This window comes from Hylaeus anthracinus, unplaced genomic scaffold (genome assembly GCF_026225885.1).
Source record: "Hylaeus anthracinus isolate JK02 unplaced genomic scaffold, UHH_iyHylAnth1.0_haploid 11985, whole genome shotgun sequence".
NCBI classification, from domain to species: Eukaryota; Metazoa; Arthropoda; class Insecta; order Hymenoptera; family Colletidae; genus Hylaeus; species Hylaeus anthracinus.
In genome coordinates, this window is record NW_026534333.1 from 4,710,694 (window position 1) to 4,731,532 (window position 20,839).

General features: G+C 43.5%; 1 protein-coding gene across 1 annotated transcript in view; it reads right to left on the minus strand.

The window, feature by feature from the left end:
* Window positions 1-1,440: 1,440 nt before the first annotated feature.
* The window catches only part of LOC128887379 (whirlin-like), a 108,227-nt gene continuing 88,828 nt past the window's right edge, over window positions 1,441-20,839 (minus strand). Inside the window, exons 13-16 of the mRNA XM_054143209.1 lie at window positions 13,969-14,193; window positions 6,679-6,984; window positions 6,028-6,106; window positions 1,441-5,270 (exon numbers count right to left, since the gene is read on the minus strand). Coding sequence (XP_053999184.1) covers window positions 5,128-5,270; window positions 6,028-6,106; window positions 6,679-6,984; window positions 13,969-14,193 — 753 coding nt within the window. The 3' untranslated portion in view covers window positions 1,441-5,127. The remainder of the gene's footprint in view (window positions 5,271-6,027; window positions 6,107-6,678; window positions 6,985-13,968; window positions 14,194-20,839) is intronic.

The window sequence follows — 20,839 nt, forward strand, 5'->3', positions numbered from 1 at the left end:
TCGCCTGGTATAACTGGAATCAAATTTCGCCCATGCCTGTCGTGTTTCCGTTTCCGTTTTCGCGTCGCAGTGGCGCGATCGCTGGAGCAGAAATTGTTTCGAACGACGGCGAAACAAAGCGCGCGGTCTGCGCGCGAAGAAGATCGGAGAACCGATTTTCCCCAAAGGAAACGGCTCGACGTCGCTTTTCTCAGTGAAAGGTGGCCGGTCGTTTACCGACTTAATCGTACAATTTTCATGTAGAAATCGGGCATCGCGTTTTTCATCTGTTCGCTTTGTCGAGACACGCGCGTCCGGCGCTCACGGACGCGAGACGCTTTCATCTTTCGCGGCGGACTCGTTCGAACGACGTCGACGAATCGACGCCGGAGTTGGGCAGTGGTTACTTCGAGATAGATCGTAATTATCGCTCGTAATTGTAGGATTAATCGATAATCGCCGTACTGGGAATCTCAATTTCGATGAATTATTTAACACGTTCGTCAGAAATGTGCGAAATTTTCTCGAGTTTCCGACTGGTAGTCGGAAATTAATTCGTAGAAATTCATTCTGTGCCTCTGTGTTCAATCCTTCGTGGATTCCACTTTAAACAGATACATTCGCTCGCCGTTTTGTTATTAGTTAAATTATCGATTACTCGTTGATTCGCACATTGCCCAACTCGACGCTGCCAGGGGAAATAGAGGTTCTTCGATCGTGTTTCCTTTCTTGTTGTGCTCGCGTTCCTCGAGAATTGGAAAGCAATCGATCGACAGCTAACGCTCGTAAACGGCCGGAACTTCCGTCTGCAAGCTGAGAACCTGAGTGGAAAAACTAGCTACCGAGAAATTTATTTTCGCTGTTCTTGTTTCGACAGAATAGGAAACATCGGCAACCGTGAAACGTGCACCGTGCGAGACGACGGAGATACTGGTCTCTGACTCTAATCGTAATTTTTTGGCAGTTTAGGTCTTCGTTTTTCGTTCCGCATACGACGTAGTTTGGCGCGATCGAATGGACGAAATCGTGGAAAGCGTGGAGTAGAACTGTATTCCTTCTTGAAATTTTGCTTCGAAAAACCGAGGTGTGTATATTTGACGATGGGAACGAAACTGAATATGAAGATAAAGGAGAAATAGTCCTGACGATCCTTTAAATCGGCATTTTCAGTATGAAAGTAAAGTTCATTGTACCATTTCGCAAATTGTATAATCGTATATGAATATGTACGACCTAAGTAGTCAAATCAACCACAATAGAGGTGTACTTCTATAAGATCTTTTATATGTCCTTTTTATTAACTAAGCAAGATTGAATTGATTCCTTAAATAAAATTCCATTGAATATTACAGACTATTCATGGTCGAATCAAACATATCAGGAGTGTACTTCTAAAAGACAAAATTTTGCATGTGTCTTTTTTATTAAGTAACCAAGAATGAATTGATTCCTTAAATATTAAATTCCAGCGAATATTACAGACCTTCCATGGTCAAATGAAACACAGAGTGTTCTTTTACAAAGCAAGATCTTCCACGTGTCCTATTTATTAACCAACCTGTTTATTAACCAAGAACGAATCGATTCCTGAAATATTAAATTCCATCGACTATTACAAACTTTCTTTCCTCGTTTCCTAACATTCAATCAAGATCGTTTCGTCCATTCGACACACCAATTGAAAATAGTCACCAAAAACGACAAATTTGAAATTTGAAATTTCTCGGGGTCACGTCTGGTCAGTTCTCGCATCGTACCGTTTCCAGGTGCGTTGACCAATCGGAAGTTCGGTCGAACACTTCTCTCCGGCAGGCTCGATAACTCGCGACGCTTTCCCAAAAAGTGTTCTCCCGTTCGAAGCGGTAAGGCATTGTCGGATATGTCAGCTGAGATCTTCGAATCGTTCCTGTGATCGCGGTACATCGAAGGCTTTTACAAAAATATCTTCTCCGTTTCTCTGTTCGCGTCCCAGTCTCTACTTCGTCGTCTTTCCACCGTTTGTTCCTCTAATCTTCTTGCTGGGACCGGCGAACGAACGTGGATGCTTTTTAGAAAACGTAGCTTTTGGACAAAAAAAAAAAAAAAGGAAGAGATACTAGCACGAGGTATATTAATTTTGTTTTTCAGCCGAGAAGCAGCTAGTTACTATCGATTTATATCGATTTATATCCGTTCGATTTTCCTTTTTCGGAAGTTCCACGACGTGTCGGGTTGCGACCTGTTTACGACAGCAACGCTACGAAATAACATCGATGAAAACAACGCTGGCGCAACGAGATAATTTTTCTCGTCTCTATTCGCGTCTTCTTCTTCCTCTTCTTTCGTTTTGTCTCTTGTCTGGCGAGACAGTCTTCCTCCGAGACGATTCTTCGAATCGCTGGCCATTAGTTTGTTCTGCTTTCGTCGTCTGTTTTTGGCACATTTACCACAACGCATCGTGCAAACGCCTAATCACACAGTTTCGAATATGTCTTCTCCGCGACGGCGCGCCGGAAGCTTCCGTTTTTCTTCGGTGATTATTCTTCCTCGTGCGGGATGCGTTCGATTCGATCGCGACAAGAGCGAAACGACGAGGAAACGTTCTCGGTTTCCTTTGATAACAACGAAACCGACAATATTTCGAATATCAGATTTTTTTCGACAATATTACCTTTCGATTTCGACAAATCATTATTCGTAATAAATCGATCTCTAGATTCTTCGTAGACAATATATAACAAATATAATTTTGCAGGAGTCTTAACAAAATAACACGTTGTTTCGTACGAAATAGTTCCTCCGGAATGGTTCAGCTGATTCGATTAACTGACTTTTCATTATCTTAACGCGTTGTCGACCAAACTGGGCCAAATAAAAGTCCAGGATAATATCGTTCGCTTTCGAATTCCGTCGTAACGAATTACAAAGTCGATCCGCGATCGTACCGTTTACCAAAAGTTTACCAAAGCGACTGGAAATCGAAATAAAATCGTGATACGAGTTGACGTGAATTTTCGAATCGCTGATGCCTCTTCGCTGAATCGTTGCTCGTTTTCCTCGTCGACCTTTCGAATCGATATTTCGTCTCGACAGCTCGAACTCGAAGCGACGTCAAGCCCGTTGCCAAGTACGCGATGTCTCTATGCTTTATTAACTGTTTGAAAATATCGCATATTTTATAAGTTTACTTCTTTATTTTTTTTTATCTTTTTACTCTTCTCGCGACGCTCTTGCGCGCACACATTGTCAAGCGAGTGGATTAATTTGCGCGCGCTCGAGCACCTCCGGGTAGGTACGAGTTGCAATTCCACTACGATAGTCGATAATATTATCATATAATATATATGTATATATAATATACTTTGTTAAGCCTCAACAATTCCCATAATAAGTCTGTATTAGTCGCGGGAACGAGCCGATCGGAACTTTCGTCGGCCACCGTTCCTCCTGGGGTTGAAATAGTTTCAACTTGAAACTGTATTCAACGTCGAGTATATTTTAAAGAATTCTCGAGACACCGTTAACTCTTCGAGGAACACGATTATAAAATAAAAATAAAATTCAAGCTGCCGACAACAGTGTCAACAACTCAACAACGTTTTTGACTTGTATACATTTCTGATTCCACTTATTGTACTTTTAGCGTTAGTTCACAGTTTCGCCACTAAGCTAACAAGCAAAAGGTGGGACGATAGTTTTTAACGCGCCTAACTTCAAAGAATTAAGTGGTTCCGAAACAGCAAACCGTCCTCCAGTGAAGGCGTTTAAAAAAAAGTCAATTTTGGAGACTCGCTTTGTGGCCGCCATTTCGTACTAAAATAATAATACAACAATTTTTGTTTATGCTCCAATATGTGGCAAAAAAAAAACCTGCAAAAAGAAATCCTATACCTTTTGCGATACTCTCAAAATTAATTATCAAAGTTAGACCTTCTCTTCAACCTCTAGAGTGGTGTAACCCCTTAAGACTAGCAATCCCGAATAAATGAAAGTGTAAACCTCGGCAGAAAGAGTCCGCTCGAACAAAATTTTCTACCGAGTCGCTGAATGACCCGAAGAGTCTCCTTCGTACCTGAACGATCTCGTCTCGACACCCAGCGTCGTCTAACGGCAGAGACCTCTTGCCGAGAGGTTCCGCCAACAAAAATCCCGATCGACGCGAACGTCCAGTACCTTCGATAACGCAATAGTCAACAGTGAATCTCCGGGTGCCGCGTATCGGCGACGTGCCCGGGGTCGGAGCACGTCGAAACGCGCGCAAACGGTTGGTGATTGTGTCCGTGATTCTCATGGAGTGTCCGTGGGACGAACGCGACATCATCGTCATCCAGGATCCAGGAACCTTTACCTGGCCTCGCGTCTCCCGTTCGGACGTAGTCCTCTTTGGATCCCTTACGACTAATAGTATCGTAACTACTATACACGAAACAATCCCTAATAGTTTGGCACAGTCAACTTCCTCCTTCGTTTTCATCGCACTTAAAGTGTATCTCGTCAACGTTCTTTCGAGTCGAAAGTTTCGACCGAATGTGTCGTTCGACGCAGCACTTCGGTTCGTCTTTCACGGATAGTCTCATCTTGAAGATGACATCTTGCCGTCCTCGTTGCGCCCTTGGGATTGCTCTGCGCTGTTCCGTCTCCCGGTTGTCGCGTATCGAGGCCTCGAATCGGCCGAGCCTGGAAGCGTCGGTACCGGTTCCGTTAGCCTAGAGGCACGTCGGCAACGAGGACAGCAACATCGGCGTCGACGACCGTGCAATTATTATCCCATTGACTCGCTAATCGAGCCCCTCTCGCCGCTAACGTAGTCCCACCCTTCTGCATCTTGTTTATTTTCTGTTTCCTCGTGAACAGTTTCCCACCACCAGAGCCAGGTTCGATTAGCGCCTGACCGAGAGCTCGACCGTCGAGAGCGCACGGAGAAGTTGAAGAGCGAGGTGGTCGTGGTCGCCTTTGCGGGTCGCTCTCGTTCTTGTCTTTGTTCTTGCAATGTTTTGCATCGCTCGGCGAGCTTGTACGTTCGGTCACGTGCCGGTCGGCTTGTTTTCTCCCGCGCTCTCGTCAGCTTCTTCGGCGGCTTCAGCGTTGACGACGCTCCGAGCGTGTCACCGGCCGAGCTCTGGTCACGTCGGGCTACGGTGGTTCCGGCTCGGAGGTGGGAGATTCCTGCTACGCCTCCAGGAATATCAGAGCCGTGGGCTTCGGCTCCAGGTTGCTCTTCTTCGCCTCGACCACCAGGAACTCGATCTCGTTTCGGTCGCGCCTCGCGAACGACTCCGCGATCAGTCTTGCTACTTCCTGATGATGGAGACCTGCGGAAGATGGACGCGTTTCGGGTAAAACTGTTCTCTTTGTTCGCAGACGGGGGTGGTTTCTTCGTGGACTGTGTCGGGAACCGTTTCAAGGGACGTTGGAACTGCAGGTACGGTCAGACACGGAGGACTATACGAGTTCATTCCACGAGCCTATTAACTCTATAAAACTATAACTTGATGACCTCTAAATTTTGCTTTTTCAAAAATCTAATTTAATTCGTATCAAGGAAGAAGAGCAACGTAAATTCCCGCGTAGATTTTACCCAGTTTAGGCATTTGCTCTAAAATCTGTTAATAATATCTTACGGTAACCCTTCCAGACCTGAATTATTTCTTTTTCTCGTATTAACGTAATTTAATTTGTAGGGTTAACTCGGACTAATATTATTATGGAAAAATAAAGAGAAATCGTAATAGCGCAGTTTTCGAGAAAAACTGGTCTTTCTTCGCGTGCAGAAATAAGGACGGTAGCCCTAAACGATCGTACCGGTTTCGTGCGTGGTAATTTCGAGTCCTCGATTGTGCACGTCGGGTCCGAAAGGGTTGATGGTAAAATTATGAGTCTGTTGAGATACCGAATGGTTTCTATAGGAAAACTGTTCGTAGAAGACTCGAGTCTACTCTCGTCGAGAAATTCTCGAGTCTACCGTCCTCTTCTTACTTCTTTTACGTAAGAACTTTTTTAATGGGATAGCTTGAACGAAACACTCTTCAAGGCGCGACGTTAAAATTCACTCGATAGTTCGGAAATTACCTTCGACTTTGTGACCGTCGACTTCTAGAATCAATTGACCGACTTCAAGACCGCCAGCCTCGTAAGCTGCTCCATTATCCTGCGAACACATGACACTTTATCAACACCTCGACCACTGACATAATCGTGTCTGTAACGGTATACAAACACTTTTCGTGTTCGGTAGATCGACGGTGATAAATGTGAGTTGAAGTTCGCCATTATTTCATCCTTTTCGTAAACATGAAAAGATATCGAGGAAATCACGAGCTTTCGGTTTCAAATATTTTGGAAGATCCAAGACCTCGATGACACACGGTCGCGTATCAACTTGTAGCTCGAGCGATGAGTGAGATAAATAGACTGCGAATCTTTATGCATTTACAGGAAATTTGAATGTGCGAGAAACTACAAAATCCAAACGATATGCAAGAATATAAAAAAGATTGAAAGTAAAGTTCACGTTATAATGTATGCAGAATAAAATTAATTCCTATTTAGGTACAATTTTTGTAGGCACGTTTATAAAGATTTTATTTTCCATAAAGATTCGCAGTCTAGTCATTATACCGTAACTGTCACATTTCTGTAGTATTTTCTTTTTTTTATTAAATATCGACGGTCTTCAGGACGAATTTATGGGATGACCTAATCGCTACCATGTCGTCTTACGTGTATATTGATGATCCTGGGCAGTGGATGTTTGGTGTTGGCACCGCCCTCGATGGCAATGCCCAAAATCGACTTGGTCTTCTTGACGGTGATCCTCAGGTTCCCCTGGTGATCAGGTACCACCAGGGCGCCGTCCTCCTCCCTTCTCTCGGACATTTCGCTCCTGGCCAGCCTTTGAGCGCTGTGGTGTCTCCTCGGAGGTCCTCCAGCACCTCCGGCCCCGGTGGACCCGCCACCGGAGCCACCCTCTTCGAGGAGCTGCGCCTCCTGCATGTCGAAGCTCCGCGAGAGCTTGTGCGCGAGTTCCTGAAACGGGCAGAGCTATGTTTCACCAGCGGGAATCTAACACCCCGGACTCGCTTCCACTCGACTTTCCAGCATCGTGACGGCCACCGTCGTTGTGGACTAATAACAACAACTTTCGAAGAAAGGTCTCGAAAGACGAGATCGGACATCAATTAAAGTGGAACGTTTGATTCTCTTATTTGATTCTCTTATTTGACGATGCTTGACTAGGAAACGTAAAGGTTGCTGAGTGTTTCTGGGGATGATGCAGACCGATAATGAAAGCGTCAGTGGCCAAGTATCGAGAAGCAACATTTTCGTATCTTGAATATTTAGTGGAATACGAAATACGATCTCGAGTGCATCGTTAATAACGAGTCGAATACGAGTTAATTTAAAAATTGTTATTCTTTGAAAATTTTACTGCAAACTGACAGTGAATGTGTTACTGTAACTAACAAGGAAAGCTTTTTAGCTGTTTGGATATGTTTTAAAGGACCAACAAATAAGATATACGTACTTTTTTTATATCGATCCATTTTCATATTTAGGGGGTGAAACTGCTCCCTAAAGTTTCAATTGCAATTGGCTATCTTCGAAACTATTGTTGAAATAATCGTCCAGAAACATTCAGCGACCGGTAGGGATCGTCGAGAATTCGATTTGTTTTCAATTTTTTCGCGTTCCGCGACGTTAGAGAATCGAAGACCGATGAAACGAGAGACGACGAAATATTTGGGCCGATTTCCGTGGCACGGTGGCTGTCACGCAGCCTGTCAAAGTCGCTTTAGGCACGCGTGCGCGAGCACGATGACAGCACACAAGAGCTAAGGAGGCTGATGCTGAAGATTTCCTGTGCACGCTGTAGCCGAAGGGAGGTCCTGGTAGTCCGCGAAGTTGGTTACGAGACGAACTTACTCGCTAATTAATTCGCGCTAATTAAACGGACGCTTTGCACGAACGAGAAGCAGCGACAGAGCGATTCTATAAAGAGTCGACGTTAAAGATTTTGTAAACGTTAAAGAACTTGTAAACGGTGTTGCTCGGGGAAATTGGAATTTGACGGATTTGATCCTCGAACGAGCATATCGTTTCGGTCGTTATTGGATGTCTAGAAATCAATCTTGATTCGGGTATTTAATTTCTTATGAAAGTTTGTGGTGTGGATCAAATTTCGTTTTCGTTTTTGAATTTTTGGTGGTTCGACCAGGGCTAGCGTAATATTACTACGACATTTATGATGGAATTTATGGAGAGGGGTATCCACTACGTATATTAAATCCCACTCGACGTAATGTTATTTAACCCCTTCAGTAAACATAAAAAAATTAAAAATTGGAAAAAATAATACATTCTTTTTTTATGAACGAATTCTATTTGCTGAACATATATAACCCTCATAAAAGCCATTTCGGACCCAAAATGGGACTGAAAGTTGATATCTACTGATTAATTTTTGTAACATTAATTCCAATACAAATATGTGAAAATAAAATTAAAACAACTCGCGTACACTGTACATGAATTTTACACAGGCCCATCTGTCATCTGCGCTCCTACGTACCAGAAATCGTATTTATTTTCACCCGAATATATAAATAGGAGTGGTCTTTTCTGCAGGTAAACTCGCAGGTAAAACGTCCGAGTATACTCGGGCGTGGTCCTCGAGCGGTTAAATATGGTCGTCCGTGGATCGAAGATCGTATTCGATGGAGTGTAGCAAAACCGTAGGAAGTTTGCAATTATTTAAAAATTTTGGGAACGTTGCCGAGTCTCTGTTATCCGTCCGCAGCCAACTTGGTTTGCCTACCGGGTTCCGCTTCTCCACAACGGTGCACATCTCCCGGTACCTATATGCAATCGTACATAACATCGTGTAGAAACGCAAGTATCACAATACATATCGATATAGGTCGCAAGAGTATAATATTAAAAAATTAAGTCATGCTTGCTGATAGGCTGGTAGCAGTTGGGTGTTTGGTGGTGCTCGGACAGAGTGGTGGTGGTGGTGGTGGTGGTGGTGGTTGTGGTGGTGGTAGTGGTGGTGTTGTCGCGCGATTATCGTTGCGAATTCGAGTGTCGAGTGATTCTTTAACCAGCTCGGCGATCGCACGATCGCCTTTCGTCGAATACGACCGATTCGACCCCGTCGCTCGTGACGTGCGAGAGAAAAAAGATGAATAGAGGTGATGGATGTCGACGCGTTAAACGATCTGCAAGTTTCCTCGACCCTCCAACGACTTTTATTTCGTGGAATTTCGAGCTTCTTCTTCAACTTTTCGATCGAGTCGACTGGAAATTTTTGATCCGTGTTTCCGAGATGTTCGTTGAACAGGGAAAGGAATATTTCTTTTGGAATGGGAAAATCGAAACTGAAATCTCAAGGATGCTTTTAGTCGATATTTTAGGCATATTTACTGCTGTCTACGCGCACTGGTCTTCTATAATGTTGCGCGTGATATCGAAAGCTACTAATTTCGAGCGAAATAGAACGAAATAACCTAGAATAGAAATGAATCTAAGAAATCACGTGGGAGCGTTGCGATTTATCTTAGCTCGTATACCTTCGTTTGAATTAATTACTTCGATATGGCTCGAAGAAAAACCAGTGACCACGATCCGCTACCAAAAGAAACTTTCCTTTTTCCACCCCAGAAAAAGACCACAAGGGGAGCGAAAGGTCGGTAATAATTTATCACTCGTTAGACTTCCTGGAGAAATTGCTGAATATCTCGAGCGAGGTACTTAATCTCAACCTTTTTATTTTTATCTTTATTCTAGCAAAATTTCTCGCACAAGTTCCAGGATACTTCGGGATCTTAAGGTCTTCGTTGAACTTCTCTAGTCAAATTGGTTAAATTTCTTGGTCGAAGTTCCGAGGCCTCGTTAAACGTTCCGCGCGAATCGTCCTGCGTCCCGAAGTTGCTCGTTATCACGGCGACGTGCCTCGCTAAATCACCGACCGACGCGTTTCCGTGGACGGGATCCGTAGGTCACGGTCGACAGGCGCGGAGACCGAGTTTAATGTCGCGAAACCGGGCGTACATATATCGCGGAGAAACGTGATTCGCGAACGGTGAAAGTGTTTCGCGTACGCGTGTGGCGTGACACGCGAGTGCGCGCGAATTTCTCTTCCTGCCCGGACGGCCGAAACGAAACCAAATTGTGCATGACGCTTTGTTCGGGTTTCTTTTAGGAGGGCGGCGAACGAAAACGAAAAAGAGGAAATTGTGTGTTCGCGAAAGAAATGCTTCGGGGTGAGTAACGATGCCTGAGATACAGAGACGGGCGAGATTTTATTTTATTTGAATAGAAAGGTAGTATGGACGGGGCTATTAGATCGGATTGATGCACCGCTTTGAAGTTCTGTTAGCGGGGATGCTGGTGGAGCTATTAAGAGAGGGTGGATAGATGGATTCTGTGCAAGTGACGCTAGGTTTTCGAGTTATGCCACTTACGAAGGATTGGATATGTTGTGGGAGGTAGATTTTAAATGAAATACTCGCTGACTGAACTTTTGGAAACGGTGCAGCTATTCGATACGGAAGTCCCACTGTCTGGGATACCGATTGCTTGCGAGTATCAGAAGACCAGACTTTGCAGTCTCAGAACCAACTGTCAATTTAAAATCCTTCAATGAAATAATAGAAATGAATTTTCTGTCTTTATTTTAATTTATCGATTGATTCTAAAACAAGTCCCTATAATAAATTCGGACAACGTCCAATACGAAGATTCATTTAAATTGAATTTATCAAATCAACCGAAGAACATTCTTTCTTTATTTTAATTTATTAATTAATGTAATAAATACAATAGTAACATTTATAAATTTCGAACACCATTCTAAAACAAGCCCCTAAAATATATTCCGATAATATCTGACACGAAGATCCCGAAGATAAACTAAATAAACATCATGGTCCCGACTGCAAAATCATCAAAGCCTTCGGGTAACTATACCAACAAGCCCCGACGAGTATCTCATCTCTGCTCGAATGATTCAAACTAAGTCTCGTGTGCGAGAGACGAGAGTAATCTCCACCTGGATCTAAGATCGACGCGAGCTGATAAGTGTAATCGAGCCGGATAATTGGTCCGCGATCGTGGCACAACATCGTTCAATTACGAGGGCTCCTTAGAGAATCGTTCGTTCGCAGATTTTCCGTGGTCCCTCGGGTTTTCATGTTCGGCGAAAACTTCTGCCGGGACTTTCTCTGGAGATTTATCGTCGTCGATAGCGGTTCGATCGTAACTTTCTTCTCCTACGCGTGTTCTTCTTTTGCGTACACTACCCGCGACACTCTATCGGGACATCTACATGGGATCTACGATCGCGTGATCGGATTCACCCGTCTCTAATAACGTTTCTAGTCGAACGTCTTTTTCTTTTTTTTTTCTTCGTCTCTCGATCGACCGTTTTCTACGAGGGATCCCCGAACGTGAATCGCTATATCCTGTTTATCGATGTGAGTAAAGTGATCGTGCATGCCAAGACATCTATGTAAATATACTTTGATATATGCACACGCGCCTATAATTATATATACGGCCGTACGAGCCAAGTGCGAGCAACAAGTACGGTCGTATATACGATTACATTCGCGGTATGCAGTAGTCGTGCTTGAAATAGTAGTAAGGACAAATCGAAAAAAGTAGCATGTGCAAGACATCTAAGAAAAAACACGTACAACACCTATCGCTATTTCGACTAATATTCGCTAGCTCTAAGAGCAAAAAGGAAATTGATCTTGGTGAGAATAAGTGAGAGAGAGAGAGAGAGAGAGAGAGAGAGAGAGAAAGAGAGAGAGAAAGAGAGAGCAGAGAGTGTGAGAAGAGAGAAGTGAAAAGACAGAGCAGTAAAAGAAAGGGATCTAAATTGGGTGAAACTTCATGCCAAAGGGGATGATCGCTTCCGATGGCTCGAGACTGGATAAATGCTTTCGATCTCGCATCGAGTGCTCGTCGTTTACCCGTCCACGCACTCCGGCAGGGAAACTTTTCCGTGATTCTCGAAGAATGCATCGGTTAAGCGCTTCGAGTAGACTTGAAAATTGACGGTGATTTGTTCGTGGCAGGTCGAGACTAAAACAATTGATTTTCGACAGAAAAGCGAATCGTTCTTCCCTGAATGTTTCGCTTTCGAATTTCTCTGCTTTCGAATTAACCCTTTATAGGTCGCTGGTAATTATCGTTACCACTGAGGAGGGGGCGGGAACTTCGTATCACTAAGTTTCTGAACTCGTACTTTTTTTTTTTTTCGTTTAATAAAAGAAATTGAAAAATAAATGCTCAGGGATTTCCGCCCTATAAAGGGCCAAGTCAACGATCGATGCATTCTTCGCAGAAGCGAAAAATTTCACGCAGCCACGACGAACGTGAGATCAAGGAGGACCAAAACTCTTGAGCTGCGCTCAGCTCCGACGTGTCTCGCACGATTCTGCCGGAAGTTTCCCTTCTATCTGTCGTGAACTAAAACATCGTTAGAGACACTTACAATCTATCTCCTATATCGTCTAACTATCGTTACTACACTTTACTACCATTTTCTATCGGTACCATTTTCTGAAAACTTCTGATGAAGGGCTATATACTAGACGTTAAACTAGTCTAAGTTTAGTCTATCGTTGAATCTATCGTTGGATCTATCGTTGGATCTATCGTTGGATCTAGGGGGATGATACTAACGATGAAATAAAGGGTTCGTTATCGGGTTTAATTATCTTTCGAACATTTGGGACACTCCCGACCACAAGTTCCGTTGGCAGGACCGAGTGCCTGGACGCAGTTTCACGCGATAAATACTTCCAGTTCCGACAATCTTACAAGAGTATCGAATCCGCGTCTATTTACAATTTTACATTTAATTTGCAATTTAATTTGCAATTTAATTTGCAATTTAATTTTCAATGTCTCGCTAAAGGATAGACGTTTAATTACGACGAAATTTCCACCGAATATTTCGATGATGGTCGACCCGTTCGCTGCACCAATCGATTAACTCTACTTTTTGTAAAATCTTAAATTTAAACGTCAAAGCGCTTTGCATACAACTTGTTATATTTATAATAACTTTCCTGAATGACAAAGATAAACATCGTTAAACGACAAAATTTGTTTGGCCATTGAATAATGTATAATTTATTTCAGAGACCATTTCATCGCATTTTCGACTTTTTGTTTTACGGAGTTAATCGATATGCGCAATGAACTGTTCAATTAAAACTGGAGTTTTAGTTAATCAGACATATGTACAGTCGGTCCTATAAACATTCGTATCCTCTATGCCTGTCGAAGAAATTTGGTTAAATTAAATGCTAGGAATGACGTTTCCAAGAGTATGTTTGTATAAATATGCTGATGTATATACAGGGTGTTCCAGAATTAGTGTTAGAACCGGAAATGGGGTGGGTGGGTGGGGAGGGGGTAGCTGAGACGATTCCGAACAACAATTTCCTTTGCAGAAATGTCGAGTGGCGCTTCATTTTTGAATTATCGCGCTTGGTCGCGAAAAGCTGTCTCGATAGCTGAGCGCGCGCTACTCGGGCGCTGCGATTGGTCCGTGGTTTTTCGTTAATAATTCAAAAACGAAGCGTCGTCCGACATTTTCGCAAAGGAGACAATGATTCAGAATCGTCTCAACTACCTTCATCTGTCGGTACTTACACTAATTCTGGGACATCCTCTGTAAATAAATGCACGTACAAGCTTATCCATATACATATTTATAATGAAAAATCCGTGTGGTAATATCGAAACTGTTATCTAATTTAGTCGTGCTTCTTCAATAAACATAGAGAGTGCGAACATCGATGGGACCGACTGTAAACATTCTTTCATCCGTTTCGATTCGAAGTGTCGTCGCGAGAGTGCATCGAACGCGTTCGCGGGAACGGCTCGCAACAAACAAAAAGGGTAAACAGAAATCGTGAGAGAGAACGAAAAGTATCTGGTGCATGGTAGATCTGTGTGTTTTTGTGGTTTCGTTTTGATTATAAAACTTACGAGGGGCCTGGCGCCCCAGTACCAGGATTTGACACGTTGCGTCAGCCCACCGAGCAAATGGGACCTCCAACCACCGAAACCTCCACCACCTCCACCCTCCGAGCTCCTTTCCTCCCTTCCTTCGTCCTCATCCTCCTCCACATCGCGATTCCTTTCCGTTCCGCCTCCGCGTCTCCCGTTACCGATCATCTCGGCGTCGCTACCATCGCAACCACCGTCGCTCTCCTGCGTCGCGACGACGGGAGAAAAACATCGAAAGCGTCGTGTTAGCCCCGTCAGCCGATATACTATGTGATATACTATGTTCAAGGGGATTTTCGGGGGGGTGCGTCGACCCCCAGCGGGCATTTATGGGGCGTGAATAACCGTTTCATACATCCATACGTCTGTAATCCTTCCTATATTTTCCACCTTTCATATTACTGCTACGTTCATTCTTGGTTCGAGTCTCGCCATTTAAAACCACGTCGTGACTCTCGCATACGATTGTACAATAAATATGCAAATTCGATAATCGAACAGCGTGTAACCTGAAAAGAGCTACAACGGATTTCCACTTCGAAACAATAAAAACGATTCAATTACTGATTTAAAAAACGAGCAAAAAATGTATCCTCCTGAACTCGTGAGTGAATTTTCCCCCAGATTATACGGGGTGTCTCGTAACTGGCGGTACAAGCGAATAGGGGGTGATTCTACGTAAAAAATTGAATCGAAAATGTAAAATGAAATTTATTCATTACGTATCGACAACTCTGAATATGACGACAGAAAATTTGTTACACGTAAATTACTAAAATCACGCGTATCATTTTCGTCTAACGACCGTTTCGTGGAAACTGCAAACTTTCCTGCAACGTGCGAATCGCATTGGTCAGTGGTCAACGCGCGCAACGATCCTGCAATTCCGTTACCCGCTCGCCGCTATTAATTCCCTACGTGAAAGCGATTGATTTATACCGTAATTGCGCCGGTGTAGAGTTTCACGGCGACGAGAAAAATCGCCCGTAGTCCTCCGGACGACCGTGACGTGGTAATCATCATTATCGCGTCCGCATCGCGTAATCCGAACAAGCCTTTCCCATCAGATATCTCCGCGCGGAACACGAGGGACGCCGAGAGCGAAAGAAAAGTCCTGCGCGGGTTCCGACGAGCGCGAGATCGCAGGGAAATCGGTGCGATCGTAGCCGTGAGTGATTTCAGGATTTCTCAGCCGAAGGACTCTTCGATCCCGGCCGTGCAACTTCCTTTGTTATTTTTTTTTTTCGCAATTTATCGAAACGTTTGTCGGTGAATGGAAGTTGCGTGTCGTTTGGAAAAGTTTCGCGTTTTTCGAGGTTTCGCGGCCTCGAGGCTTTTCTCGTTGTCGAAGATAAAGGATGATCGTCGAAGTTGGGCGAGGTTTTATTTTCGAGATTCTATCGATATCTGTCTCAAATGAATCGTACGATTTTGCTTTGTTCAGGTGAGTTATACAAACGCGCGGATCTGTTTCAATAAGGTAAATGAAAAATTCATTTTTAATTCATTCTTTGTTGTCAATGTTCGTGAGTTTTCCTCTTTGCCAGAAGATTCGAAGCACTTCGAGTCGTACTTTGAAAAATTATTCATGTAACTCTAGATGACACTTCCGAGTAAGATCTGGTGATTAATCAGGAGGCTAGAAAATTTATTTTTAAACTGACAATATTTTCTGTAAAATGGAAACGAAGAGTACCCCATTTCTGCGTTCGATGCGTGTGCTGATTTCGTTCATTTGCAGAGCCTAAAAAAACTAGCCAAGTTACGCTCGATAAATTTCTGAAGAAATAATTACATTACTTATTGTTAGCTTCGTTTGCACGCTTAAACACAGTTTATATTCGAAAGCGAATATACATGTACGGTCTTCGATGAATTGTTTTTGGCTCTATTTTTTACGTTGTTCAGCTTTTGCCTATATGAAATTCGCTTTTTCGGAACAAACTAGTCCAATTAACCGGAATCCACTGTACCCATCTCTATTATTAAACTGGAAAAAGAATAATTTGATCTCCCGCTGATCCAGATGGAAAAACCGTGTTGATATTTAGCGGTCGTCGAACCCGCGACGATCCGGGAACGTCTAACGGTACGAGTTTTAGTTAGTCACGACTGTCCCAAGTAATTGGAGCAAGTGTTCGTAATTAACGATCTCGTGAGATCCGGCGATGTGTGGATAAAGGAACGCAACGGACGACACGTACTTGCGCGACGGCTAATGGGAAACCGAATGCACGTTTCACTTTGCGTGGCGTATTTATATCGCGGTGGTTTTATTTTCTATTTTGCCCCGGGAGTCTCGTTTTCTAGCGGTGGAAACGGAATTTCGAAGCTTCGCTTTAAACCCGCCGCGCGTCCACGTTCGAATATTAAATCGAGCTTTTATTGAAATCGAGCGTGGAACTATCTGTTCCACGGTATCGAAAAATACCCTCGTCTGCTAGATGAATTTTTCGTGCGATGATTCGGAGAAAGCATTACGTCGATGAATTTGTTTAAAAAAATTATAAAGCACAAAGTGATGGCAAGCATGCCACGCCACTTCGATAGTCATTATTATAAATTATATTAGAAGGCAAATATCATTTTTAGGGTGATCGAACTGGTCTCATTTAAGAATTTCACGTAATGATAATGAGAACTTGAAAATTGAAGTTAACTTCTTCAGGACCTCTCGTCATATTTCACATGATAAATAATACTTTATCTTCCCTGTGCTTAAAATTTATTATAATATCTACTATATACTTCGACATAAGCATGTATAAATATAATTACATGCACGTACGACCATATGCACTCTCGCGCAAGTTGTCTACAAACTCTGTGCTTTAAAATGCGTCGATAGCATATTGGCATATTCGAACGTTTGCGTTTTCCCAGCAAACTCACCGAAAGGGGCATCGCGCAGCCTCGGTTTAGAATGGCGATCGTTGTCGCGACCGCGACCGATTGTTCGGAGCAATTAGAACAGGTGTCAGCAATTAGCCGTCGCAAAAAGTTGCTCGTCGCGGAAACTGTCGACGGGCTTCGCGGAAAAATGCTTTTGTGCTCGAAACCGTGCAACGGGCCACGATTAATCGCAATTAAGAGGGAAAGAAATCGGCGACCGCCTCCCTGGATCGTTACGCGGAACGTCGGCGTCGGACCGTTCGGCCGATTGCCGAGCTAACGGGATGTGCCAAGCGCAATTCGTTGTACCGCGATCGTGCGAAACGTAATTCGTGGTATACCGCGAGAGTGTCTTACGCTGTACTCGATGCCATAACTTTAATTGAAACGATAAACAGTGACCGAGTAGTACTATTTAACACGGAGCCGATAGAAACGTTTACAGGCTTCTATCTCGGAAGATGGGCGTCACTTCCAAATATAACCTAATAGAACATTATTCTTCGTGAAAAAATACGTCGAAAAGGTGAAATGGAATTTTTTCGCACAGACCTCCGTTTCAGAGGAAATGGAGTCCGAATATTCACGCGTTTGCGGGGCATCCGTTTCTCAGTAACCGAGGATCGCGCGAAAAATTTCTTTTCGCACCTTCGACTCACTTTTTCACGAAGAATCGTTCTCTATTACCTGCCACATTGAATTATACCAACCTTGTTACACCGAATATTCTACGTTAATTGTCGTTCGCGTTATCAAGGAACCGTGTAATACAATTCCTGTACATAACTTTACATAAATTTGTACAGGAGCGGATGAATTTTCGACAAAGATACCGCTGCCGTGCGACAGACTGTGAACGAGAGGAATATACGCGGAAGTAGGGCGAATTTTGACCCCGAAACGATGTACGAGCTTCCACGAAAAGTTAACAAAGTGTAAACGCTAATTCCCCGAGCACATAACGCCGAGGAGCCAGGATAGATCGCGGCGACGATCGACCTAGATCGCGGGATCGTGAGAAGATGGGCGTCGGCTCGGCGCAGCGTAGCCGCTCTTTTCGGACCCGCTTCGTCTTCCTGGTATATAACGGACCGACACGACGCGCCGAAAACTTTCTCCGACGCTGACCTATTATCGGCCCCGCCATTATTATCGTTGTTCGCTCGGTTAAGGTTAGTGGGTAACCGCACTTGATGAATTACGGGACGGGTGTCGCTGGAACGAGGTTGACGTTTTCAGACTGGAACGAGACTCTCGGCTGAACGATAGAAATCTTCTGTTTGTAGACGACGGGTATTGTTTTTCGACTCGTTTATGGATTATTATGAGACGCGGTCACGAAGGCTGCGGGGGCGTGAGTCGCCTTTGAGCATACTTTCATTTCAGGAGACTTCGGTAGATACTCTTGTACTCGGTAGAAGTATACAGTAGAGGCACTTTATTACAAATAATATAATCTGATATTCGACATAAATATTCGCTCCGCTGAACATGAATTTTAATTCAAGTTATAATAATGATATAATAATGATATAATAATATTTCTTTTAATGGAAATGTATTAATTTTGATAGGAATCATTGTATTTAATCGAATCTGCAAATTATACTACAAATTTCCAAATAAAAAGAAATCAGTAGCCAGTATTATTGTTTGGAAATTTGTAGTATAATTCGCAGATTTTTTTGGAGTTTGAACAGAAGAGTTGCATCAGGCCTATCGGATTATATCAAATACAAAGATTCCTATCAAAATTAATAAATTTCCATTGAAAGAAATATTATTGTATTGTGAATATATTTACATTAAAATCCATGTTAAGCGCAGCGAATATTTATATCGAATATCGGATTATATTAGAAATCCTCGTTGAAATTATTCAGAACGATGCTTTTTGAAGCAACTGCCAACTCGATTTATGCCGTGCCGAACTGTTTCCCGAGTGGATACTTTTCCAATCCTTCGTAGGCGGAAGTCGAAGCTTTCGAATCAAGTATCGTACCCACGAAACTTTCGCGATAGGAAAAGCGCAGATCCATGGCTGAAACGTTGAAACGGTTTCACCGATATTGGGCATCGATATCGACCCCGCCCAGAACGAGGTATCGATTCCACGAACGCTACCCGATTCGCGGATTACGATAGATTTTGCACGTAGGTGTCGTTTGTGGACTGCTTTCGAGTCCTGACGCAACGTCTCGGTTCAGTGCGCATGGATGCGAAGATACTTATCGCGTTGTTTATTTAAACCAATTCCTTCCCCTCGGTTACGTAACGGCATTCAAATGCGCAAGGTGTTTTTGTCGCGAACGCAACACCAGGAACTTGCCGGTAACTACTTGTCAACACAATGCCGAGAAAGAGTAATTATAGATTCAAGGAAACTTTCGTAGCGTTTCCTTGAGAATTATGTTCAGGAATATCGTTAATCTCGCGTCTTAATCGCGACGATTACGAGCAATAATACGCACCAGGTGCACTAAAATTGTGCAACAGTTTGAATTCTCTTACTTCTTACTTTTTTCTCGGTGTATCGATAATATTGTTCTAAAAGAGATTTCAAATTTTCAACATTTCCAGAAATTTCATTGAATATTCAGCCACGCGTCCTTTAGTGATAATTAAATCATCTGTGCGCTCGGTCACCTATTAAATTATCGATTAGCGTTCGTGAAATTTCCTTCAAAATAGCCCGTAGCGATATCCGCGAGGATATATCAAGGTTCCAGTGTGGAATTATTAGCAACTTGTTAGTTGAAGTAAATGACGAGGATCGTTTACACCAAATAAAAATCGATTCTAATACGGAGTAGTGTGATTTCTCTAAATCTGACGAAAGCCCGAATGACTCACGTCAATCTAACGTTGACTGACTCATACGAGCAGCGGTTTGAGGTCTCAACTAATCGAAAGGGAGAGGCTAATGACTCAGGTGTAATGGTTAAGAAACGAGGACAAGAAAAATGTACAATTTTTGTATATCACGCGAACAACTGATAGCAGTAATCATTTTCACGAGTCCCGCGTGAGCGCAACCGCTGATTGGTTCACACCCGTGTTTCGAAACGAATCATCGAGAAAATTGAGAAAATGGATACGAACAGTTTCTCGAGAGCTGCTAGATGAGCCCAGGTTCGCGTTTATGACTTAAGTGGCGGTGAATTTATCGCGTTTGGCTCTCGATTGTCGTGGATCGTGCCGAGAGCTGGAAAAGAAAAGCCGGTTCGCGAGTTAATCGCTCCGAGCGCGGCGACTTCCAACAGGGAAAAAACTAAAAAGGAGGGAATCGCAACGAGTTCGTTTCTTGATCGATTTCTCGATCAGCGGGAAGCGCGGGGCGTTATCTCTTATCTACGAACCGGTTCGATTCGCGGATCATCCTTCTATCTCGTGGCTACCTTTATATCGCTCTCCGCGATGACTCACCGTGTGTGCACAGCCGCGATTAATAACGAGGGACTCGAGGGTCAGCGTCCACGTTTACCTCCGCTGCTGTGAGGACGAAGACGAACAAAAAGAAGAGATGGATCCCAGCTGCGGTGGCGATCTCTTATCGAGCAAAGAGCCCGCCCGTGAATCGATTTAATTGCGGAATCAGTTTCCTTTGTCAGCTGATTATGGCTCGATGTTGCTGCGTTCGAGTGCGGCTCGCTTCCTGGCGGGAAAATTGATTCGAGCTGGGAAAGTTTAATTGAGCATTCAGACTGGAAACCCAGGAATACAGACGTTGATTATTTACTCGCCGCGCGTTATAAATGAACCACCTTTTTCAGGATCTTCTGACCACGGTCCGCTCTTGCTACTTTTTTCTTTTCTCCATTTTCGCCTCTGAGAGACTTTTTATTTGCATCGTAGCTGATACTGGTTTGTATCTAGTCTCCTTCGTTTTCTGTCTCTAGAAACCTTAAGTCGGTGAGTTCGATTTGATATAGGTAACAATTGAACCTGAATTCTCATG